This window comes from Cervus elaphus, chromosome 11 (genome assembly GCF_910594005.1).
Source record: "Cervus elaphus chromosome 11, mCerEla1.1, whole genome shotgun sequence".
In the NCBI taxonomy this organism is placed as follows: Eukaryota; Metazoa; Chordata; class Mammalia; order Artiodactyla; family Cervidae; genus Cervus; species Cervus elaphus.
In genome coordinates, this window is record NC_057825.1 from 60,916,423 (window position 1) to 60,940,660 (window position 24,238).

Genomic DNA, 24,238 nt, shown 5'->3' on the forward strand with positions numbered 1-24,238 from the left:
CTTACACCCTTGTACCTTCACCCAACTGGGTATATCATACTCTTTCACATTCTAAACTACATGTAAAAGTTATCTTGTTTTAATTTACACTTATTTGATTTTCAAGTGAGGTTTCACATTTCTTTTGCATGTATGTTTAATCATTGGGGTTCCTTTTTATCTGGTTATTTGGCTGTTTAAAGCTGACTTGTGAGAGTTCTTTGGACATATGGTTATTGATCCTTTATACAGTTTTTCTTCCAGTCTGTCATTTATTATTTAGCTTTGTTTATAGTCATTCAGCAAACTTATGTTTCTAATTTTTATGGAACTTTTCAACAAGGAGCAAATGTCTCTACAGTGTTTCAGTTCTTCATTTGGGCTTACAATTATTTTATCATTTTCATCTCACATTTCATAAATTTATTCCTATATGTTTTGGTTTTTTTAAACATGTTTTCATTTCTTATTTAAAGACAATCTGAGTAGGGTTTCTTTTTTTCATAACATTTTCTGTTTGGTTACTAGGAAAGCAATATGTGTATGTTTGTATGTCTTGATATTTATCTTGTAATTGCCCGATTTTCTAGTCTCTGTTAAAAATTCTAGTGGTTTTTTTTTTTTGGTTGATTATCTAAATATATTGTTACTTTATTTGCAAATAATGATCACTTTTCTACTCTTTTTCACTATTTATATATATATGATACATATGTCTATGTGTGTTTGTGCCTGTACATAGACTTGATTAGGACCTCCAAACCATGCTACATAATGGTAACACTAGTAGTGACTCTTGTCTTCCTCTTCAGTAATAGGAATGTTTATGAAGTTTTAGCAGTAATTACATTGTTAACTCTTTGCTTATACACATTCTTACTCTATTTAAGGAAATTTGCTTCTATTTCAAGTTTAGTAAGTGTTTTAATAAAAAATGAGTATTTACAGTCATTATATTTTTCTTTTTAACTATTATTGTAGTCAAGAAAATGAATTGGTTTTCTTATGTTGAACTTCTGTTGTTTTCCTAAATAACATTTTTTAGCCTGATTTTATTTAAATAAAAATTTGACTTATTAATATTTTATTTAGGATTTTTATATATATGCGCACGTGCATGCTCAAGTCACATCAGTCGTGTCTGACTCTTTGTGATGCTATGGAGTATAGCCCAACAGACTCCTCAGTCCGTGGGATTCTCCAGGCAAGAATATTAGAGTAGGATCCTTCCTCCAGAGAATCTTCCCAACCTAGGGAACAAACCCAAGTCTCCTGCATTGTCAGGTGGGTTCTTTACCCCTAGCGCCACCTGGGAAGTCTGTATGTATATATATGTGTATAAAGTAGCCTCTTATCTACTATTTTAATGCTATCTTTGGTTTGGGTATTAAATTATGCAAATATATTACATATTAGATTATGGTTTGGATATTAGATTGTGTAATCCTTGTGGATTTCATTATCAGGCTTTCTCTTGTGCTTGCAAAATTTTAGCAAAAAAGAATTTTGTTTCTGTTTCTTGAAGTTCTGATAGACTATACTTAACAAACTGTTTTAGGGAGTACTAAAGGGATAGCTTTATTACTTTTTCAATTTATTCTGTTAAAGGTTATTGGTCTATATGATTTCGTTCATTCATCTTGAGTCAGATTTTAATTATTTGTATGTTCCTTCAAAACTGTCCATTTCAGTCACATCAGTAGTTCTCAGAGTGTGGTGTAGGGACTATTCAGGGTCCTTGTAAGAGGTTCATGAAGTCAAAAGTATTTTCATAGTAACATATAATTATTTGCCATTTTCATTCTCATCCTCTCAAGAGTATACAGTGGAGTCATGCAGAGGCTACATGATGTATACTGTTGCAGCAAACTGAACATAAAAGCAGATATGAAAATCCAGATGTCTTTTATTAAGATGTATACTAAAGAAATTGCAAACATGTATTGCATTGCCACTATTCTCACTGAATTATTTTGTTTAAACAATATAGTATTTTTAAAGTGTTATTTATGTTAGCACATAGTAGATTTATTACTTTCTTATCAATTTTAGATGAGTTCAGTTCAGTTCAGTCACTCAGTTGTGTCCAACTCTTTGCGGGATTAATATTTTAAAAATTTATAGTTTTAATTGCTAATATGATAAATATTGGTAGATATAACCAGCATAAACAAAAGCTATCTTGGGTTCTCAAAAAATTTTAATACTGTAAAGAGCTCTGAAACCAAACTATTTGAGAGTCACTGATCTAGATTTAACATTTTTTTTTTAAATGCACGTACTCATCAACTCTTTCTTGAAGTCTTCTTTGAATAGAATATTCTGCTGTATAGGTGTGTGTGTGTTTGTATATATGTTTCCATCTGTATGTACACATACATATGTGCATGCATCTGTTTTTTTATGTATTCATTGTGTATTTCTTCATGTGTGCTTGTGAGCAGAACCCCAATGTAGATGGAAGAACTGGCCCCCTTGATATTTTGGGTCTTCTTTGTGGCTGATTTGGTCCATGGGCCAAGTTTACAGAATTGATTTAGGTACGTGAAGTGGCCAACTTCTGAATAGGCCTGGATGAAAGGCATGGAGTTCCAAGCTGTAGCAGGGAGAATGGGAGGCTCCCCCAGGGAAGTTGCTATCATAGGTCAGCCCCATCCTCTGACAGTTGCATTGGACTTCTTGAAACCCGTCTTGTGTCCAAGGTAGGGATTCAGAAAAGCCCCTAGATTGAGGCTGCTATGTACAGTGTCTTGGCCACTATTAATCCCATGATCAGTAGTTTTCTGGGGTCTGCAGTTTATGCATGTCAACTGTCTGTCCTCAGTGTACCCTCTCCCCCACTTCCACCAAGCTGGACTATATCATCATCTTATCCATGATGACCAGAAGCCTCTGGCTCTGAAGGCTGGTGCCTGTGGAGACGTACTGCAGAGCGCAGGTGAGAGGCCTGGCTGTGGTACCTCCTGCCTGCCCACTATGCACTGGGAGCTCCTTCTTGGAAGAGAATAATCCAGCACAGTGTGAAGCAGAGGATTACAGGCCAAAACCTAGGACAGGGTTTTAGCTGGTAAAGCCCCAACTTACTCTTCCAGCAAATAGGCCACGGACTGTTGACCTAGTAACAGACTGGTTAATTTGAAGGCATTGAGATCCTAGAAACAACCCTAGTCTTTCTCCTTGTTGTACCTGTCAAGATAATTTCCCTTATCCAGAGGCAGGTTAAGCAATTGCTTGGATTTTTATAGTGACCTCCTAAAAACTGTCCCTGCTTCCATGCTTGTCCCTTACCATTTTAAAAAGTAAATCAGTTCCTATCCTTCCTTAGTTTACCCTCCATGGCTCCCCATCTGGCTCAGAGTGAAATGAGAGTCCTCTAATTGCCTGCAAGGGCCTATACTGGCCCTGCCCTACCATTGCACCTTAGTTCTTTGACTTCATCACTAGGTACTTGCTCTCTTCCCAGACTGGTCTAGCCACGTTGAACACAACAGGCACACTTCTGCCTCCTTCTGCATTGCTGTTCTCTCTGCCGAAAATACTTCTTCTTTAGGTATATGTATGGCTTATTCCCTCACCTTCTTCATTTTTTTTTTTTTTTGCTTCTCAGTGAGGCTTTCCCTTACTACCCTATTTAAACTTGCAAATTGCTCTTCTTCCATTCCTCTTTCCTGTTTTAGTTTTCTCCACAGTAACTGATAAATATCAACCTCAGATACGCAGATGATACCACCCTTATGGAAGAAAGTGAAGAGGAACTATAGAGCCTCTTGATGAAAGTGAAAGAGTAGAAAAGCTGGCTTAGAACTCAACATTCAAAAAACTAAGATTATGGAATCCAGTCCCATCACTTCATGGCAAATAGATGGGGAAACAGTGGAAGCTCTGACAGGCTTTATTTTCTTGGACTCCAAAATCACTGCAGATGGTGACCACACCCATGAAATGAAAAAACACTTGCTCCTTGGAAGAAAAGCTATGACCAACCTAGACAGCATATTAAAAAGCAGAGACATTATTTTGCTGACAAAGGTCCATCTAGCTGAAGCTATGGTTTTTCCAGTAGTCGTGTGTGGATGTGAGAGTTGGACCATAAAGAAAGCTGAGCACTGAAGAATTGATGCTTTTGAACTGTGGTGTTGGAGAAGACTCTTGAGAGTCTCTTGGACTGCAAGGAGATCCAACCAGTCCATCCTAAAAGAAACCAGTCAATCCTAAAGGAAATCAGTCCTGAATATTCATTGGAAGGACTGATGCTGAAGCTGAAGCTCCAATACTTTGGCCACCTGATGCAAAGAACTGACTAATTGGAAAAGACCCAGATGCTGGGAAAGATTGAAGGCAGAAGGAGAAGGAAATGACAGAGGATGAGAGGATTGGATGGCATCACCGACTCTATAGACATAAGTTTGAGCAAGCTCTGAGAGTTGGTGATGGATGGGGGAGGCCTGGCGTGACGCAGTCCATGGGGTTGCAAAAAGTCAGACATGACTGAGTAGCTGAACTGAACTGACCAATAAATGGCTCGTTTCTCATTGCATTTATCACGTGAAATAGCATGTGATTTACTTATTTATTTTGCTTGTTATCTGTTTCTTGACTATAAATTTTACAAGGGCAGGAATTTGTGTCTATTTTGTCTACAAATATATGCCTACCACACTTGGACACAAGACATTTGTCATTGACTATGGCCACTCTGGACCGTATCCAGCATGTCTTACCTAGGTTCCCAGCAGAACCTATGGGAATTCATGTCTATTCAGTGATCAGAGTAAGAGGAAGAAATGGGGAAAGGGAGAAAGGAGGTCTTTCTTTCTCCTCCACTCCCCAAGGGCCCTCATACTTCTTTGCTGAAAAAACAAAAAAACCTTTGAGGTTGATAAAATATACACAGAGAAAGTGAGAGAGAAAATTATGTTCCACAATAAGTAACAGTGTATTTCAGGGACTTCCCTGGTGGTCCAGTGGTTAAGAATCTACCTTCCAATGCAGGGGACACGGGTTTGATCCCTGGTTCTGGAACTTAGCTCTGACATGCCACAGGGCAGCTAAGACCCAACACGGTCAAATAAATAAATAAATATTTTTTTAAACCAGTATATTCTGTACTTTTTACATGTTATCTGAGAGGAAAAACAGAAAATGAGAAAAAAAAAACCCTTCTCCACATATGTGATTTTAGTCCCTTTTTCATTTCTAATGATGTTTGTCTATGCTAAGGTTCAGTAAATGCTTTCCAAACTTTTTTACTTATGTACCCTTCTCCAGCCCCAAAAGAAGTTTGAGAAACTATGAGCTCCCTTACGTATGTTTAAATTGACATCTGAAATGTTTCAATGTAAGTTTAAATAACAAAGAATATTGCTTTTAAAAATGTTTCCATTGGGAGTTGTTCACAGGTGAAATTATTTGAGATTTTCTTATGGTAACTCCAGCCCACATCCCTCTTAAATGAAAAAGGTAATCGAGATAGGTAAAATATGTTTAGCCAAATGTTGATAACTTGAGGCTGACTTGAAGGGCACATGGAAATTTGTGCACTGTTCTTTCCACTTGTGTTTGTGTTTTGGTTTCTTCCTTTCATGTTAGAGATTTTCTTCAAATGACTTATGGTCTCTGTGCATTCATTTAAGTACAGAACATTAAAAGGTGATTGAAAGTTATGTGTGGGATGATGGTGCCTGTTGACTGAGTTTTATTAGAAGAGAACAGGTAGTAAGTTGACTTTTTATATGAAAGGACCATATCACATTATCTGAAAAATTTCCCTCAAAAAGCATCCAGTTTGTCCAGAGAAGAATCCTCTAGTCTCCCATCAAGAAAGGTATAAGCTTGGCAGCCTGAGTGCCAGAGCAGGGTAGGAAAGGGGGTTGCCGTTCTCTCTGCTCAGACTGTAAGCTCGTATGGACCCCTCCTGTTTTCCTTGCAGGGCTTCACTCCAGCTGTCCTCTTGCCAGGGGCTCCTTAGTGTAGACACCTCTAGTTTGGCTTCCCAGAGTATAAGTCTCCTATTGCTTGGTGTCAGGGAGGGACGGGGGGTCCATCTGTTCTTTATACAGGCCTTCAACTATTCCTCTTCTTTTTAGTCCACATTTCACCCTCTATTGTCTTAGGTTTCCAGTCCTCAGCTTTGCTGGGCTTGGAGGAGCTAGTATCTCTCTTTGCCAAAATTGAGGGATCAGCTTCCTGGGCTCTGCTATTTTCCACTCCTGGATTCCTTTTCTGTTGTACATCGAGAGTTGGGGTGATGAGTATTCTTGTCTCACTGTAGATGGAGTGTCTTTTTCTGTTTCTCATTCTCCTTATTTTGCAGTGATTTTCCAGAGAAGTGAGCACAAAGGGCCTTTTTCCACTATCTTGAAGCCAGAAGTCTGATTATTTTGATAATATTCTTTTAGTATATTTAAGAAGTAATATCTAAAAGTTAATTTTAAAAATGCAATAAAGAAATCTTGATCCCTAAAAATATTAATACATTTAGTGCAAATCAAGTTCAATATATGGAATGATTCCAGTCTTATAATTTTCCTAATTTGAATTTTTTTTTTTTTAACTGTACTGTTCAATTTGTAGGATCTTAGTTCTCTGACCAGGGATTGAACCTAGGCCCTTGGAAGCGAAAGCCTGGTGTCCCAACCACTGAACCACCAGGGAAGACCTTGGAATAATTTTAAAATAATTCTCTTTATAGAGTTCTTGAGTTATTTATTGAAGACCTTTTTCAACAATTAATAGGTGATCAGCAAGTTAATTTATCTCCTTAATATTCCAAAACTTAAAACTTACTTTTAAAAAGCTGTTTTTCTTGGTAGTTGTTTTGAAGTAAAGTTGTATTTATGACTATTGAAATAGAGCCAGTTGATGAACTGAAGCCTCTTGAATCGGCAGGTTCACTTTGCATTAACCAGCATAAGAAGAGCTGGAGAGAAGGGACAGGAAAGACGGAGCAGCTGCAGTGAATGAAGGCTTGGGGACAGATATAAATAAAGACAAATAAGGTTCGCCTTGTCCCTCAGTGTCATATGCTAACTGGGTGTCAGCCAGTCAGTCAGTCAGTCAGTCAGTTCAGTTGCCCAGTCGTGTCCGACTCTTTGCAACCCCATGAATCGCAGCACGCCAGGCCCCCCTGTCCATCACCAGCTCCCGGAGTTTACTCAAACTCATGTCCATTGAGTCGGTGATGCCATCCAGCCATCTCATCCTCTGTCATCCCCTTCTCCTCCTCTGTCGTCCCCTTCTCCTCCTGCCCCCAATCCCTCCCAGCATCAGGGTCTTTTCCAGTGAGTCAACTCTTCGCATGAGGTGGCCAAAGTACTGGAGTTTCAGCTTCAGCATCAGTCCTTCCAATGAACACCTAAGACTGATCTCCTTCAGGATGGACTGGTTGGATCTCCTTGCAGTCCAAGGGACTCTCAAGAGTCTTCTCCAACACCACAGTTCAAAAGCATCAATTTTTCAGCGCTCAGCTTTCTTTATAGTCCAACTCTCACATCCATACATGACCGCTGGAAAAACCATAGCCTTGACCAGATGGACCGTGTCAGTGAATGCTAATTCTCTAAAATCAAATTCTAAGAGGAAATACCTTTGCACCCTCAGCCACACCCAGTTACTAACAGATATTTGTTGTTATCTCCATTTGACTAATGTCTTTAACTCTGGAGTTACCTGAAATTCAGTCTCCAGATTGTCTCCTCATTAGCACATGACACCGACGGACAAGACTGAATGCTGTCTGTCTTTGTGTCTGTCCCAGAGCCGTCATTCATTGCAGCTGCTCTGGTTTCCGGGTCCTTCTCCTCCTCTACCTCTATTCCACCTTCCCACCCCCATAGAATTTGTTCTTGTAATTATTTCCAGTCAAATCCTTCAGAGGTAGGCAAAAATTATCTAGAGTATTGGAAAATGCAATGGAAATTCTCCTTTTTCTTCCCCAGTTCCCCTCAGATTCTCCTTAAAACTCACAAAACAGAAGTAGTAATGCTCTTGGAAACTGTATCAGTAGAGTTGTACCGTGGTGGCTCAGATGGTAAAGAATCTGCCTGCAGTGCAGGAGACCTGGACTCAGTCCCTGGGTTGGGAAGATCCCCTGGAGGAGGGCATGGCAGCCCTCTCTAGTATTCTGCCTGGAGAATCCCCATGGACAGAGGAGCCTGGAGGGCTACAGTCCATGGGGTCGTAGAGTCAGACACGACTGAGCGACTAAGCACAGCACACAGCACAGAGCTGTATCTAATTTGACTCTGCAGATTCATTCCATCTGCTGATTTGTCCTTGCTTTGTTCCTCTTGCTTTGTCACAAATAAAATGTTCAACGTTTTTAATGCTATCTAAAGTTTTTTTTGTTTTTTTTGCCAACAGTAGTAGGAAAAGTTGGAATGAGAAGATCATATGTCTGGCTTCATTTTCTTTTTTCTCAACTCTGTAGAGAAAGATAATGTAGAGGATTGAGGTGGGTTTTTAAACATGGCTAAAAACAGATCTTCTATTTATCAAAAGAGACACCCAGACTCCGTGTTAGTCATTACATCACAGGTCTGATATCAGAGATTCTGGGGAACAAAAAAGTGGCAGGGAGGTGATAGTGGCGAGGAGACTTGGAGGTAGGTAAGTGGGGGAGAGAGAGAGAGAAGAAGAGAGAGAGAGAGAGAGAGAGAGAGTGTGTGTGTGTGTGTGTGTGTGTGTGTTTGCGTGCTGGGTGGAGAAGAACAGAGGGTCATGCCTCTAGCTGCCCACACTGCTATTGTCGTTTCCCTGTAGGTACAAGTCTATATTTGTATTATCCTTGCTGTCATAAATGAGCCCAAGAGATGTGTAGGATTCAAAAGACTTTAGAGTTTTAAGGGCATTGGTGGTAATTTAGAAACCCCAACATCAGTGTTGATCACCAAGTCCTGCTGGTCTATGTCTTCATTATCTCTTAAAGCTGCCTGCTCCTCTCCAGTCCTACCACCACTGCCATGTATATGATTTCTTATTTGAATTACTGCTTTAGTTTACCAAATGTCTTCATTTCCCTTAGTTACCATCTTCTTTCTCTAACTCACATTGCAACCTGAGTGAGAATTTCTGAAGACAAATACGATCATGCTACTCCCTTGCTTAAAATCCTTCTGTGGCTCCATTTTGCCTTAAGTGTAAAATCTAAACCCCTTACCATGGGTTCACTAGTTCTATCATTTTAATCCTGTTTCCTCCTTTGTACTTTGCAGCCACACATCCTCAGCTCTTAGGGACCAATAACCTATAGTTCCCAGGAGTTTCCTGATGCTCTGTGGCCTTTGCACAAGAGTTTTTCCCTGTTCGGATTATATTTTCTCCACTCTTCACCCAGGTAATTCTCAATACCTGATTCTTCAGAACTCAGATTAGATGTTACTTCTTGATAATTTTAACAAGACTGAACTGAGGATGCCTTAAGTGTCCCCTCAAGATATTTCCCTGTCACAGCCCCTACCACTCTGTATTTTTATTTTTATTAATCTTATTAATCATTATTATTGTTGTATTACCATTCTGGGGCTTCCCTGATAGCGTATTTGGTAAAGAAAGTGAAAGTTGCTCAGTCATGTCCAACTCTTTGCCAACCCCAAAGAGTTGGCTATTGTGAATAGTGATGCTATGAACATAGGGATGCATGTACCCTTTTGAATGATAGTTTTGTCCAGGTATATGCCCGGAAGTGGGATTGCTGGATCATATGGTAATTCTATTCTTAGTCTTCTGAGGAACCTCTATTCTATTCTCCATAGTGACTATACTAATTTATGTTCCCACCAACAGTGTAGGAGAGTTCCCTTTTCTCCACATCCTCTCCAGTGTTTGTTACTTGTAAACAAACAAGTGTGAGTTTGTCTCAAAAAAAGAGTTTCCTTTTTAATGATGGTCATTCTGACCAGTGTGAGGTGGTACCTCATCGTAGTTTTGACTTGCATTTCTCTAATAATTAGTGATGTTGATCATCTTTTCATGTGCCTACTGGCCATCTGTATGTTTTCTTTGGAGAAATGTCTGTTAAGGCCTATTGCCCATTTTTCAGTTGAGTTGTTTGGGTTTTTTGTTGTTGTTGTTGAGTTGTATGAGGTGTTTGTATATTTTGGAGATTAAGCTCTCATTGGTTGCATTATTTGCAAATATTTTCTACCAGTCTTTTCATTTTGTTTATGGTTTCCTTTTCTGTGCAAAAGCTTGTAGGTTTGATTGGGTTCCATTTGTTTATTTTTGTTTTTATTTCTGTTGCTTTGGGAGACTGACCTAAGAAAACATTGAATAATTTATGTCAGAGCACATTTTGCCTATTCTTTCTTCTTGGAATTTTATATTGTGATATCTTATGTTGAAGTCTTTAAGCCATTTTGAGTTTATCTTTATGCATGATGTGAGGGTGTGTTCTAACTTCGTTGATTTACATGCAGCAGTCCAACTTTCTCAGCAACACTTGTTGAAGAAACTATTTCCCATTTTATATTCTTGCCTCCTTTGTTGAAGATTAATTGACTGTAGGTGTGTGGTTTTATTCTAGGCTCTCCATTGATCTGTATGTGACAAGTGCCATTTTTAATGCCTCCCCCATCTCTCCTTCCTTCCTTCCTGCCTCCTCTGCCTGAACAGCCTCAATACCTGGCCTTACTATAACCCACTTTCATTGTTTGCTGGTGAATGAACCCCCAGCTTGGAACTCTAGGCTTAAAAACCGTCCCCAGGCATAGAGTTTCCATGACATGTGTATGGGTATATGCTTGTGTATGTATGTCTGTGTATGTATATGCTTGTGTATGTATGTCTGTCTGTGTGTCTGTGTGTTGCCAGAGCGCACAAGCACTTTAGTTAGCACGTTATTCAACTCCCCCATTTAGCAAAACTGAGTCCAGGATTAAATTCTGTGGGTCCTGAGTTTTCAGGAGGTGACATGCTACCTTTGGTATCAAATTTGATTAAACTTGATAACTTTAAGTGGTTCTATTGGGGAGGAAGAATAAAATTTCTTACTCCAGAGAATGAATTTTTTCCACTGACTAAGGAATAGAACATTTATTAAAAGTATCTTGGTTAAAAACAAACAAACAAAAAAAAGTATCTTGGTTACCTGAAGGGGAGGAATGTACACCTTTTACCTCAGCAGAAGCAGGTCCATGGCATTATTAGCATGTGGTAAAATTGAATAATTGAGCAACACTGACTACTTTGGGATTCAGCCTTCCAGCCCCTGCTGTGTGATTAGTTCAGTCCAACCTGCTGGCATACTTGAGCAGGGAGCCTGCAGGGGATTAAGAAGGAAAAACCCTTTAACAAATCTCAGGTACTAAAGACATTTGATTTAATTTAACATGTTACACATGGTAATCTGGTTTCCCTTGGCTACCTCCACCATACACTGCTTTATAATCAGAGGATGGCAGGGTAGATTACAGACTAGATGGCATCATCTGGAAGGGACCATAGAGAACAGAGGTCAAAAGAGGAAATGAAAAGTTCACTAAAAAAGGACAGAAGAGTCTGAGTCCTCTGAAAAAAAGGACAGATAGTTCTCTACAGTGCAGATACCCAGGAGGGTTTCATTGATGAGGGAGGTTCCAGGACTGCCTTCAGCAGAGCAGTCTGGAATGTGAAGGAAAAGGATCAAGTCTTGTAAGGGATAATAATTAAAGGGATAATAATTTTATTATTTGTGAATTACAGATAAGGTTTTAATTTAAAAATGACAATAATAGGTACCATTTATTAAGTACATGCCAGAAATCTTACTTGATTCTTTGCATACATAATTTCATTAAATCCTTACAATATCTCTACAAGGGGAATATTAATATCCCTTTAGAGATGAGGAAACAAGTATTTATTGATCTCTTAAAGTATGGAGACTGAAGAAAGGTGGGATAACATTGACTCCAAGGTTTCAACTTTAGGAGACCATTATTTATTTTTTCTATGATCTCAGAGTCCTAGAAGTCTTAATAGCCCCTGTTATAGAGCAGTTTACCCACTAATGTCCATTAATGGTGACCGTTAGCCATCCAGAAAAGTTTAAATTACAGTCATCTTTAGTCTTGTCATTGTTCAGTTGCTTAGTCATGTCTGACTCTTTGCAACCCCATGGACTGCAGCACACCAGGCTTCCCTATCCTTCACCATGTCCCGGAGCTTGCTCAAACTCATGTCTGTTGAGTCTGCCATCCAACCATTTCATCCTCTGGCATCCCCTTCTCCTGCCTTCTATCTTTCCCAGCATCAGGGTCTTTTCCAGTGAGTCAGTTCTTCACATTAGGTGGCCAAAGTATTGGAGCTTCAGCTTCAGTCCTTCCAATGAAAATTCAGGATTTATTTCCTTTAGGATTGACTGGTATTATCTCTTGCAGTCCAAGGGACTCTCAAGAGTTTTCTCCAACATCACAGGTTCAAATGCATCTTCGGTGCTCAGTCTTCTTTATGGTCCAGCTCTCACATCCACACATGACTACTAGAAAAACCATAGCTTTGACTAGATGAACCTTTGTCAGCAAAGTAATGTCTCTGCTTTTTAATATGTTGTCTAGGTTTGTCATAGCTTTTCTTCCAAGGAGCAAGTGTCTTTTAATTTCATGGCTGCAGTCACTGTCTGCAGAGATTTTGGAGCCCAAGAAAATAAGGTCTCTCACTGTTTCCATTGTTTCCCCATCTATATGCCATGAAGTGATGGGACTGGATTCCATGATCTTAGTTTTTTGAATGTTGAGTTCTAAGCCAGCTTTTCACTCTCCTCTTTCACCTTCATCAAAAAGCTCTTTAGTTCCTCTTCACTTTCTGCCACAAGGGTGATGTCATCTGCATATCTGAGGTTGTTGATATTTCTCCTGGCAATCTTGATTCCTTGATTCCAGCTTGTGATTCATCCAGCCCAGCATTTTGCATGATGTACTCTGCATAGAAGTTAAATAAACAGGGTGACAATATACAGCCTTGATGCCCTCCTTTCCCAACTTTGAACCAGTCTGTTGTTCCATGTTCGGTTCTAATTGTTGCTTCTTGACCTGCATACAGGTTTCGTGGGAGGCAGGTAAGGTGGTCTGGTATTTCCATCTCTTGAAGAATTTTCCATAGTTTGTTGTGATCCACACAGTCAAAAGCTTTAGTGTAGTCAATGAAGCAGAAGTAGATGTTTTTCTGGAATTCTCTTGCTTTGTCTATGACCCAGCGGACGTTGGTGATTTGATCTCTGGTTCCTCTGCCTTTTCTAAATCCATCTTGTACATCTGTAAGTTCTCAGTTCATGTATTATTGAAGCCTTGCTTGGAGGATTTTGAGCATGACCTTGCTGGCATGTGAAATGAGTGCAATTGTGCGGTAATTTGAGCATTCTTTGGAATTGCAGTGAAAACTTACCTTTTCAGTCCTTTGGCCACTGCTGAGTTTTCCAAATTTGCTGGCATCTTTGTCTAGCTCTCTTATTTTACACACTAGGAAATTGAGTGCCAGACATCTGGTAAAGCCTAAAGCCAGGTCTTCCAACTCCTTAATTTGTGTATTCCACCATGACCATACACTTTCAAGGAAGGCTTGAGTAAATGGAAGGCAGGAGGGAAGGGGTCTTGCAGCACTATAAATGATACTAGTTTGAGGTAGCAAAGTAAACAAAATAATAGATTGGAAGGTGCTGATGAGACATTTAGGTACTGGGAACAGTTGTAGTTCTTACCTAACTAGTGATTAATTTATTCTGCTTAGCTAATATCTGATCAAATTAATGCACCTAATGTTTCTGAATGATCCTAAGTCTTTAGAAGTCTCTGGTGCCCTACCAGCCATTTGAAGTTTAAAAGAACATATGAACAACAAAAGCTGTCTCTCCAGGTCTTAAAATGAGTGTGACTGGCCATTTTTGTGACATGTAGATGCAGAGACTACATGTGGTATTTTATTGACTTACACATTTATGCTTCTGTCGTATTCACAAAATGCCGTATATATGGGGCAGGCCATATGTCACCTTTCTTTAAGTTGAAAGCTGTGGAAGTCTAATGGCACACTGAGACATCTTGGTGTCACACACTTCGTATACAAAGCATTTTACATGAATTTCACTAAGTCCTCATAACAATTGTGATTGTAAATGTTGTTGTTTTCGTTTTCAGTTTTTTTAATTAATCCTTCCCAGAGCATTTCCCATAGCATTTTATTATGAAAAATTTCAAACCTATATTAAAATTGAAAGAATTGTACAGTGAACACTCATATACCCACTTAGATTCTACACTTATTTTTCTATATTTGCTTTTTTTTAATACACCTATCCATTTATCCACCCACACATCTTAGTTTTTGTTATATTTCAAAGTGAGTTATAGACATTAGTACATTATTCTCCTAAACACTTTTATGTGGATATCATTAATTTGAATTAAAAGTGTTAGCTGTATTAAAAAGCAAAAACAGAAAACTGAGTCCTTCAAATCTGTGTTTTGGGGACACAGTATGTACTCATTCAGTTTGGGCTTTCCCCCATGAAACAATAAGATATTTTAAGAGAAAAATGTGAGCCACCCATATTAAAAAACACTTGTAACTTATTAATGAGAAATAGAAATCTGTGGGGAGGAGGGGGATACCCCTGTTGAATTCCTAGGCCACAGCAAGTCAGCACTGCAAATGAGGCATCTTACCTCATTTCTGATTTTAAATGAGATTGAGGTCATTGCCACATTTCTGAACAGTAACTCCTCTTCTACAGGGGAGAGTTTGATTAGCAAATTACTTAAGCACTTTAGTAATGATATTGGAACCAAATTTCAATGAACATTTTTCCCTTTTCTCTTCTTTCTGGGTGTGACTAAATTGCCTACAGCATGCTGCTTGGTTGCTGGTAAAACAGGAAATGGGGTAAGTAATTTACATAGGGAATTTTTACTACCATTTAAATATAAGCTACTTGATTCTTAAAGTACTTTTACTACTACTCTTTTTTTAGAGTGAGTTCACTAGCTACTAGAGAAATTGGCACAAAGAAAAATTTTTATTTTATATATTTAGGTGTTAACCTTGTTTAACTGGTTTATTGCACAGCATGTTAGTAGTCTCATTTTTTTGGTAGATTTATCATGAACATAAATGTATATTTTATAATCATTATGCACTTATATAATGTAGTTTGGCAGCTTATTTTAAAGGAACACATATTATGCTGGTCTTAGAAACTAAATTATAAAACTAATTCTGCTGTAAAAGATACGTAGTAAAGTCCTAGTTAAGGCAGACCAACAATAAGTTTATACATAGGTAAGACATGGAAAACATACATCCACAGTCCTTTATCTGAAACCCTTGGTGGCAAATGTGTCTTGGAATTTAGAGTTTTTTAGACTTTGGAAATGTAATACAGTGTAAATACCATATATGATATACCTCTCTCCTCTGGGGTAGTATTGTATTATCAAGCATTAATATTTCTGCAGTGGAGCATACCAGTATTCACACCAAATTTGATAAAGCTTTACATGTTTAAGTCAGAGTTTGGTTGCCAACTGAGTTAAGGAAAAAGCTCTTTAATTTCCCAGAGCTTTCTGGATTTTGAAACTAAAAATTTTATACCAGTATGAAAAGGGCCAGGTAACTACTGGAGATTCCTGTGTACTCCTGAAAGAAAACCAGAGAGAATTACGAATTTCTGTATCAGAATCTCATACTTGGTATTTTACAGAAAATTAGTTCATCTGGCATTTTTGTGTGTGTTGTATTTCACATCTGCATTTTTAAAAGGGTAGTAACCACATGTTTATCAAAGGTTTTTGGGTTCTGTTAGGTTATGTTAAATTAATCTCAAATGCTTGTGATTCTGGCATAATGAAATTTGATCCTGTGTTTGAGAAGTTTTTATTAATAGCATAGTCAGAGCATGCTATTTTTTAAATGTTTCCAGTTTCCATCCTCCTTTCTTATTGTGGTTATTTCTTATTGAACGATTTTAAACCAAGGTTAGCTCTTCCAAAGATCCTGATCAGTATAGGGATACTAAAACAGAAAAAAAATGCAGAATACTACTCTTTTCTCTTAATATCCCTAGTTCATTCTATAATAATCATGTCAAAAGGCTGTGGAGGGATTACCATTAAAGAATTGATTCAAGGAACTTAGAAAAATAGTGTATTGGGTATTTTGGTTCATCTTTGCTTAAGAATGGTTATCCTGTTGTTCTCTATAGAAAAAGTGATTGTAATTGATATCCTCATCATTAGTTATCTAACAGAGGCGAGGGAAATGCAGTTTCTAAGTATTAAATTGGCACTGAATTTACCTTAATGACTACTGATTCCTCTAAAGGACCATCAATCATAAGCTAAGGACCTCTGTGAAAACATTCACCCTTAATTATATTAGAAAAGCTATTAGCTACATTCAACTTGCAGGATTGAAAATCTGTCATTTTAAGTACTGTATTTTTACCTTAAAGGTGAGGCTAAGGTTTCCAAAATGTCTGTTAACCCTTTCCTATAGTTCATTAAACTGGAAGGAAAAACATACCTGTAGTTGAAGTTTTTAAACTGGAGTAAGGTGCTTTAAATTTAAATGTATTTCAAAAACTACGAAGGACCTAAAATATTAATTTTCTTAAACACATAATGAGTAATGTTTTAATCTGTTTTTAGGATTGGCTTTGACTACAATCCTTTGTACTTTAGATTCTCTAAAGTCTAAACAGTTTTAAAGGGTTTTCCATTCTTGTGTTTTCTGTTTTCACCTTTTTATTCTTTAAAATGTGTGCTCATACCTTAATTATTTACTTTCAACTGTGATGCTGTTTTATGCAAATAATCATTAGTTAAACTGTTGATGCAATATCAAGATAGTCTTTGAAAATTCCTAAAATGTTTCTGATATTCAGAGAACTAGGAACAGCTTATGAAGCTCAAACACTTAGTGTTTGAATAAGTTCATAAGTGTAGAGAAGTAATTTATTTTTTTTGTCAGATGTAAGGCTTATCAGAGTCCTTTATTGTTAAACCACAATCCCAAAGCATATGAAAGCATTCAGTTTAAACAGTTATCTCAGCTGGATTAAAATGGGTAGATCAGCTATTTCTTAATTTACATTTTTAGAGTAACAGTGGTCTTTATATTGTGTGTATATAATTATATTTTTAGATCAATTAAATTTAGCAATCAACAAAATTATTTTTTATTTTCTTCTCATAGTTTATAGTGTCTTTTGGTGTTGAAGAATTAAATATAGTATATTGTTGACTATATATAGTATAGTATAGTATATATTGACTATATTGTCTTTTTTATTAGTGAAAATTGGATGTTAAAAGAAATGATTCACAAGTTGGCCTAAACATCTCTTTTGTTAAAAAGAAGTCCTATAAATAGCTATAACTGATTTAAAAATTTAATTATTTGAATGACAGGGGCCTGTTTATTAGTGATATTTCAGAGTAGAGCTGTTTAAATATTACCATATTATGTTTTTCTTTTCTTTCACTTCAGTTCCTTTCTATCAATTTTAGGTTACAAACTAAAAGCTAGAGATCATAATTGGGACTTCCCCAAACCTGTTTATTGGCTATGAGTAGATTTGGGGGGAATGTAAAATGTTTATTAAGACACGTATATGTTGTTAAATTAGTGAACATTTTAGAGCACTGATGCTTTAGGATTTAATCTTCTTTACCAGTAAAGAGAAGTACAGCTTTTACATTGATTTCTCAAAAGTAAGTCCCCATTATCAGGAAGAAAGTAGATGTAAACATTTTGGTCTGGGTGAAATTATTGTAATACACAGTTTGTAATTTCTGAGCAATAAACAATCTTCTCTATTCCATCTTTCCATCTTTTGACATATAAATCCTGGAATCTGGCAATTCTATCTCAGAAAAACTCATTTATATGCCTTTGTCTTTGAAACTTCAAAATTTGTCCTATATGCCATTAAAAAAAAAAAGGAGTTACTTGATTCTACTAGAATATAGGTCCACAAACTGAGGAAACTTTGTCTGCTTTGGTCTCTGCTTTCTATCTAATGTGTAAAATAGTGCCTTCACATAGTAGGCACTCAGTACATTTTAATGATAGCATAAATTCTTGCCTTCATAAAAATGATGTTTTTCATATCAGTGAATTAATTTTTATGTTATTCAGAAAGCAGAGTCTGTCGCTGGGAAGAAATGATATAGTTCAGCTAAAAGAAGCCTACAAATGGATAACTCACCCCCTGTTTTCAGAGGAACTGGGTGTTCCCATTGATGGAAAGGTATTGGGTCATCAGCATTGTTAATTTTATTCTCTGGTTTTACTAGTTTTACTTCATTATATGGCAGAGTTTTGGTTACCCAAAGGAATCTTCTCTTTCAATAATCCAATAAAAGTTTCTTAAGCTTTTACAGTTCTTAAATTGAGGTTAAAATTGAGATTAAAGTTTTTTTCTTTTTTAAATTTCTTTGTAATCAAGACACTTATGAGTGTAACAGGTGCTGTGTACCCTAATTGACCTTAAAAGGTTAGAAATGAATTTGTGCCTTTAAGTATATTTATAGTTTAATTAGATAGATTTACTGATATAAAGCTATACATAAATAACTATGAACAAGTGTGGAGTCAACTCTAGACTATTTAATTTTGGTTGTCTGTGGCTAGTCTTGTTTTCAAATATGTAGACAGAACCTGTTCAACTATAGGGAGCATGGGCTCAACCTATCCCGCCTTGTTGGTATCTCAAATCCCTCGTCTTTAATTTTAAGCAGAGTGCCTTTGAAACCAGAACACTTCCCATCCCCTCTATTCCAGGGTAGACCTTGCTTCAGCCTTTGAAATGGACTGAATTTTAGGGAAGAGCTCAGTAGATTTCCAGATGTGGAAACAGGACATATTCCCAGCTCATCTTAAATTAGATTTTAATAGTATGGCCTCATTGCTTCATCATTTTGCTTGAAGGAAATTCCCTGGGTATCAGACACACCCCTATTCAAATAAAATCACAAAACCATCTTTCAAAGCTAAACAATTAAAAAATTTTCCTCATTCTGAATTATATAGCTCTGTTTCCCTCTGTTAGTAAGAATAAACTCTGTCCTTTAAACTGAATACCGAGAGAATAGAGAATAAAACCACTTCACAGATAGTATGAAGAGGAAATGAGGTGATGAAAGTACTTTGGAAATTAGAGAAGTCATTGATGCAAAATATTTTTAACTCAAATTTCAGTTTGAAGTACAGATAATTTTACATGTTGAATCAGTGAGAACAGAAAATAGAAAACAAAAGATGCAGTAATGTTCTAATAGATTCAGGATGAATGAAGTTTTCTTAAGTAAAAGGAATATGTCATAATTTTAATTTTATTTTGTTGATTTGAGTAGAACAAAAAAAATTAGTCTTTCACTATTGTGATTAAGAGTTGCTAATAGGCCTGCTGACGATCCAATGCAATCGATAAATATAAAATTCAATAAAAAGGAAGAATTATTATATGACATTTATATCTTTTTTTCAGTGTGAAATTTTGTATAATCTCCATGGAGGTAAATGTATATAGAGTATGAAATTGTGCTTCTTTGTGTGTACAAGGATATTCATTGTAGCATTTTAAAAAATATTTTTTAAAATTTATTTTTAATTAAAGGATAATTGCTTTACAATGTTATATTAGTTTGCCATATAGCAACACTGTACCATTTTTTAAAAATGGTAAAACTTAACTACAACTTAAATGTTCAGCAGTCTTACAGGTGAAAAGATGTTCATGATGTAATATTAACTGTATTAAGCAGTTTTCTAAATGTCTATTTAATATACCAAGAAGTACATATATTTATGTTTATATTCATAAAAATGGCTAGAAGGGAACATGTCAAACTGTTACTAGTTCTACCTCAGTGGAGTGGGATTGAAAACCCATTATTTTATAATATTATTATGTATTACATTTTTAATGAGACAAAAAATTAAGATCTTTCTTTTAAAAATCACATCTATTAAAAACTTTGAGAACTTAATAAAGAAACCTCAGGCAGAGTTTTTAGGCATGTGCATAAATATTAGTTGCTAATTCTAATCATAGTACTGACAGGAGTATATCTTCGTTTGTTTCAGTTACCCCTTTCCAATTCCCTGAGTTCTCATTCATTTTCATACCTAATTTATATACTTTACAAAAAATCATACAAATTTAATTTGTTTTAAGCTTGTTTTCTATAGGATCACTAGTGATTGAGTTCTGGGAGTTAAAAAAAAAAAGACTATTTCCTTTACAGCTGCCCTGTGACCAAGCTGATTTGAAAACAGTAGTATTTCCAGTTTTCCTTGTCACTTTTTCTGAGCCAGTCTTTGAGAGTTATTCTGTTTCCATTGATAAGTTGTTAGATGTTAGTTTCTTTTTGCTCATTTTTAAACTGTCTTTATAATTTTTAGAGCTTGTTTGAAGTGAGTGTGGTCTTTGCTCACCCAGAAACAGTTGAGGATTGCCACTTCCTGTAAGTTACAACTTAACATTGCCAATTGTGCAGCATTGTTAATACCTTTTGATTTTCATGAAAATAGTTTTGTTCTTCTTTCTAAGGGGCATATCAGAACTTGTTATGTCTCTGAAGGTTTAAAGTGTGCTCTCTGATATGAGTCTAGACAAACCAATGTGGCTCATATAGGGATTCATTTTGTCTGCTTCTGATATCCTGAATTTAGCAGTCATGTTGTATAAAATATTTGAATTTTATCCACCCTCAAATAAACTCATTAATCTTTTATATTAACTTGAATTTTGCTTAGACGTGCAATATGCCCAGATTGTTTCAAGCCAGCCAAAAACAAACAGGTAAGGATTCCTGCTTCTTATTCTTTAGTGAATTTTTTCTGAGCTGAATATTCAAATTAACAACAAAAAGGATATGCATTAGAAATATTGGCAATCTGTTATACTAAGAATCAATCTCAAACTATTTCTATTTGCTACATTCATTTTTTTTTTTTTAAACTCTCAACACCTTTGTGTGTGGCTCAGAAGTCATAACACACAAACATTCTCATGCTTGTGTCAGTGTCTGAATTGTTTCCCCAAAATTACATCATCTGGGAAAGTATGTTTTCAGTATCATCACCATTCCAAACTTCTAATATTTGTTTTCTAGAAATTGGTATTTTGAAAATATAATCCAAAGTAAATTGTTTTATTTAGGACAGTCCTGAATTAATAGAACCTATTTCAGGCTACATTTGCAAAAGAGTATTTTATTTAAACTCTCCTTTACTGTCTGATGTGAGTTGGCCTTCATGTTAATGAGAAAAAATAGTTAGCTTGTATTTTTAGTTTCTGTCATGCCAGGATGGAATGGCCTGGCATGTTACTGACAGGTTTTCACAGCCCAGTTACTTAGCTGGTTTTATACAGGCTCAGACATTCTAGTTTTACTGACCGATGTTATGGTTGTTAAATATAACTGATGGATGTTTTGCTGTTGTGGTTGCTAAAAAGAATATAAGTTTATCGCCAAAGATACATCTTTTGGTCTTTCCTCTTACTTTGACTAATTGCTGGATCTTTTAGTACCTGGGGGAGATTGGAGGCTTGGGGAGATTGGAGGCTTGGGGAGTTTGTAACATTTGCCAAATGCCCTGTGCAGAAGTAATCAGAAATGCAGATCAAGTCTAAAACCCTGCTTCCCTCCTTTTCTCACATCGTGGCACATCTAGAACATTACCATGTTTGGCCAGCACCCTGAGGTTAACAGGTGAAGTTGCTCTAAGTTGTGAGCAGTAGGCCTAGGGTTTCTCATTGTTCCAGGCCTTTTCCCTCAACCCTCGTGACCTAGAAGGACCCGGGTACAGCTGTAGCTCACTGCTTTGCCATACCAACTGGGAGGTTCTGCCTAAATGACCTGTGAGCCATGTTTATATAAAGATCTAGTTTTATTTTTTGTTATCTTTGAGCAAGTATGTAAGTACCAGCGTCAAATAATAGAGTAAGGAAATTTTTGTCAAACCATCACAGACATCATGCCATTTGGCCAGTAGGTGTTGTTTAGTCTTAAGTGTAGTTTTCCGGCATGATGGCTGGGAATAAGTTGAATGACCTTTTAAGGTTCTTCCAGGGTTAAGATTTCATATCTTAACAAACAGGCACTTAATTTTTTATTCTAACCCTGTGACAGAGTATGGTTTAGGAAATCATTGCTGAGATGTTTAGAGATCCACATTGTTCCTATTTTCAGTCAAGTGTACTTTCTCACAGCAGAAGAAATAATTGTAACTTATCGCAGTGACCACAAGAATATGCACTAATTAGTTCTGGTATGTCTACCATGAAGTTTGGCTTTCCTTGTTTTAAAAAATCCAAAGTGGAACATTTGTAGATCCCCTTCTATTCAGCATAGTGGATTTTGTTTACTTTGTCTGTGATTAGTGAGTGATACTGAATTGCTGGATGTCAAGACATGCTAGTTGGCTCTGTTTTACCCCTTATCCTGGCAGCCAACTCCTAAATTATGTACTGTGACCCCTGAAGGAATGTAGAGAAGAAAAGAGAGATGGGTCCATCTAAATTTCTTTTGAGGTCTCGGAAGAAATATTCGAAGCACATTTCCTGCCATGTCATCATTTTTTTGTATTTGAAAAATACCACATTTTGAGGGCAGTGGGATAGTGCAGTGAAGAAAACATTCTCTAGATCCACCTGATATTATAGACATAGGATAAATTGAAGAGAAGCATCCAGTCACAGAACTGACAGTATGGACACTTGTGCTGTATTTTCTTTATTTTCTTGAAGCTAGTAAGTATTTCTCCCTTTTAAGTATGGTTTAAAATGATTATAATTTCTCCAACCATGTTCTGTTTCAACTCGGATGTTTTCTTATATAGGTGATAAAATGTTTTTTTTTTTTCTTTTCATTTTACCCTATATAGTCAGTATTCACTAGAATGGCAGTTATGAAAGCTTTGAATAAGATAAAAGAAGAGGATTTCCGCAAGTAAGTAGAAGTATAGAAATAAGAAATAATCATGGAATTTAGAATAAAGGGAATGTTAGAAATTATCTGGATTATCTCCGAAACAAGACTGGATGTATTTTCGGGATCAGAATTGTGTCTTAACCCCCATTATATCCCCAGTTCCTGGCTCAGTATCTGGCATGTAGTGGTGTTCAATAAATGTTTCTCAAATTAATATTTGGATTTATGAATCATGTCCAACTTGTCTCTTTTAGAAGAGGATGACTTAGCGACTTTACAACAACAACATTGAGGTCCAAAGTGGACGTTGACTTGCCTAAGATTGAGTGTTGGATGTTGAGCCAGGTTTCCTGATTCTCCAGGCTAGTACTAGCCCCATTACATCCCTCATCCTGGCTTTCCTATTATTGTACATCTCCAGAAGAGAGAGGAAAAGGCTCATGAGTTTCCTTTCTTGCTAAAGTATGCTGAACTACAATAAATCTTAGATTTTAATACTCAGTGTGTTCATGTCATTTAATAAGATATTACCATAGTTATCCTTCCAGAATAGCCTTGAATAAATTTCAAAAAAGGAAGTTATGAGGAAGGTGTCATATATTTTGCTGACTAAACATGTCTCAGAATATAAATATTTTTATTAAGTTTTTTTTTGTTGTTTTGACCATGCTGTGCAGGATCTTAGTTCCCTCACCAGGAATCAAACTTGTGCCCCTTGCAGTTGAAATGTGGAGTCCTTACCACTGCACCGACAAGGAAGTCCCTGTTAAATTTTAGAAACAAAAGACAGTTACTCTCTACAAGCAGTAGTGCCTGAGTTTCTAAGTGATTTCTTTGTTAAGACATCTTGGGAAACTGAAAATTTCAACACAAGCATTTTGGATTAAATACACATCTAGTCATTTATAGAGAGACTCCAGTTCTTGGAAGTTCCCAGATGGTGGACAGAGAATAAAGTCATACATTGCTTTCTCCTGTCTGTCCTCAACTGGATTGAAGTTTCTTAGCTAAAGGACAGAATCAGCCACATTTCACTTTTTCTGGGTCTGTGGTCTGATTTCCAAGATCCTAGTTGAAATGAAAAGAGAGAAAAATGGCAGACTACCCTCCCCACAGGTGTGCCATACTCACATGACCAGTCTCTGACTGCACACCAGCTTTACCCAAATGATTAAGGATTTTGTAAGCAGCAGCAAGTGTTCATGGATACTAAAATGAACCCGAAGAGGCTTCTACTATTACATATGTGGGGATTTTTCCCCCCCCAAATCTCAATGCTGATGTTGAAAACTGTTATCTGGGAACATGAGGCCTCCTGAGTCTGAATGTTATTAGCAGAGCCCTCATTT

General features: G+C 36.7%; 1 protein-coding gene across 4 annotated transcripts in view; it reads left to right on the forward strand.

Annotated features, from left to right (window-relative positions):
* PUS10 (pseudouridine synthase 10) overlaps window positions 1-24,238 on the forward strand; it is a 76,779-nt gene that overhangs the window by 33,390 nt on the left and 19,151 nt on the right. For all 4 annotated transcript variants that reach the window (XM_043917928.1, XM_043917929.1, XM_043917930.1 and 1 more), the window contains exons 5-9: window positions 14,798-14,832; window positions 18,088-18,199; window positions 20,356-20,417; window positions 20,710-20,755; window positions 22,843-22,907. In XM_043917928.1, coding sequence (XP_043773863.1) covers window positions 14,798-14,832; window positions 18,088-18,199; window positions 20,356-20,417; window positions 20,710-20,755; window positions 22,843-22,907 — 320 coding nt within the window. The remainder of the gene's footprint in view (window positions 1-14,797; window positions 14,833-18,087; window positions 18,200-20,355; window positions 20,418-20,709; window positions 20,756-22,842; window positions 22,908-24,238) is intronic.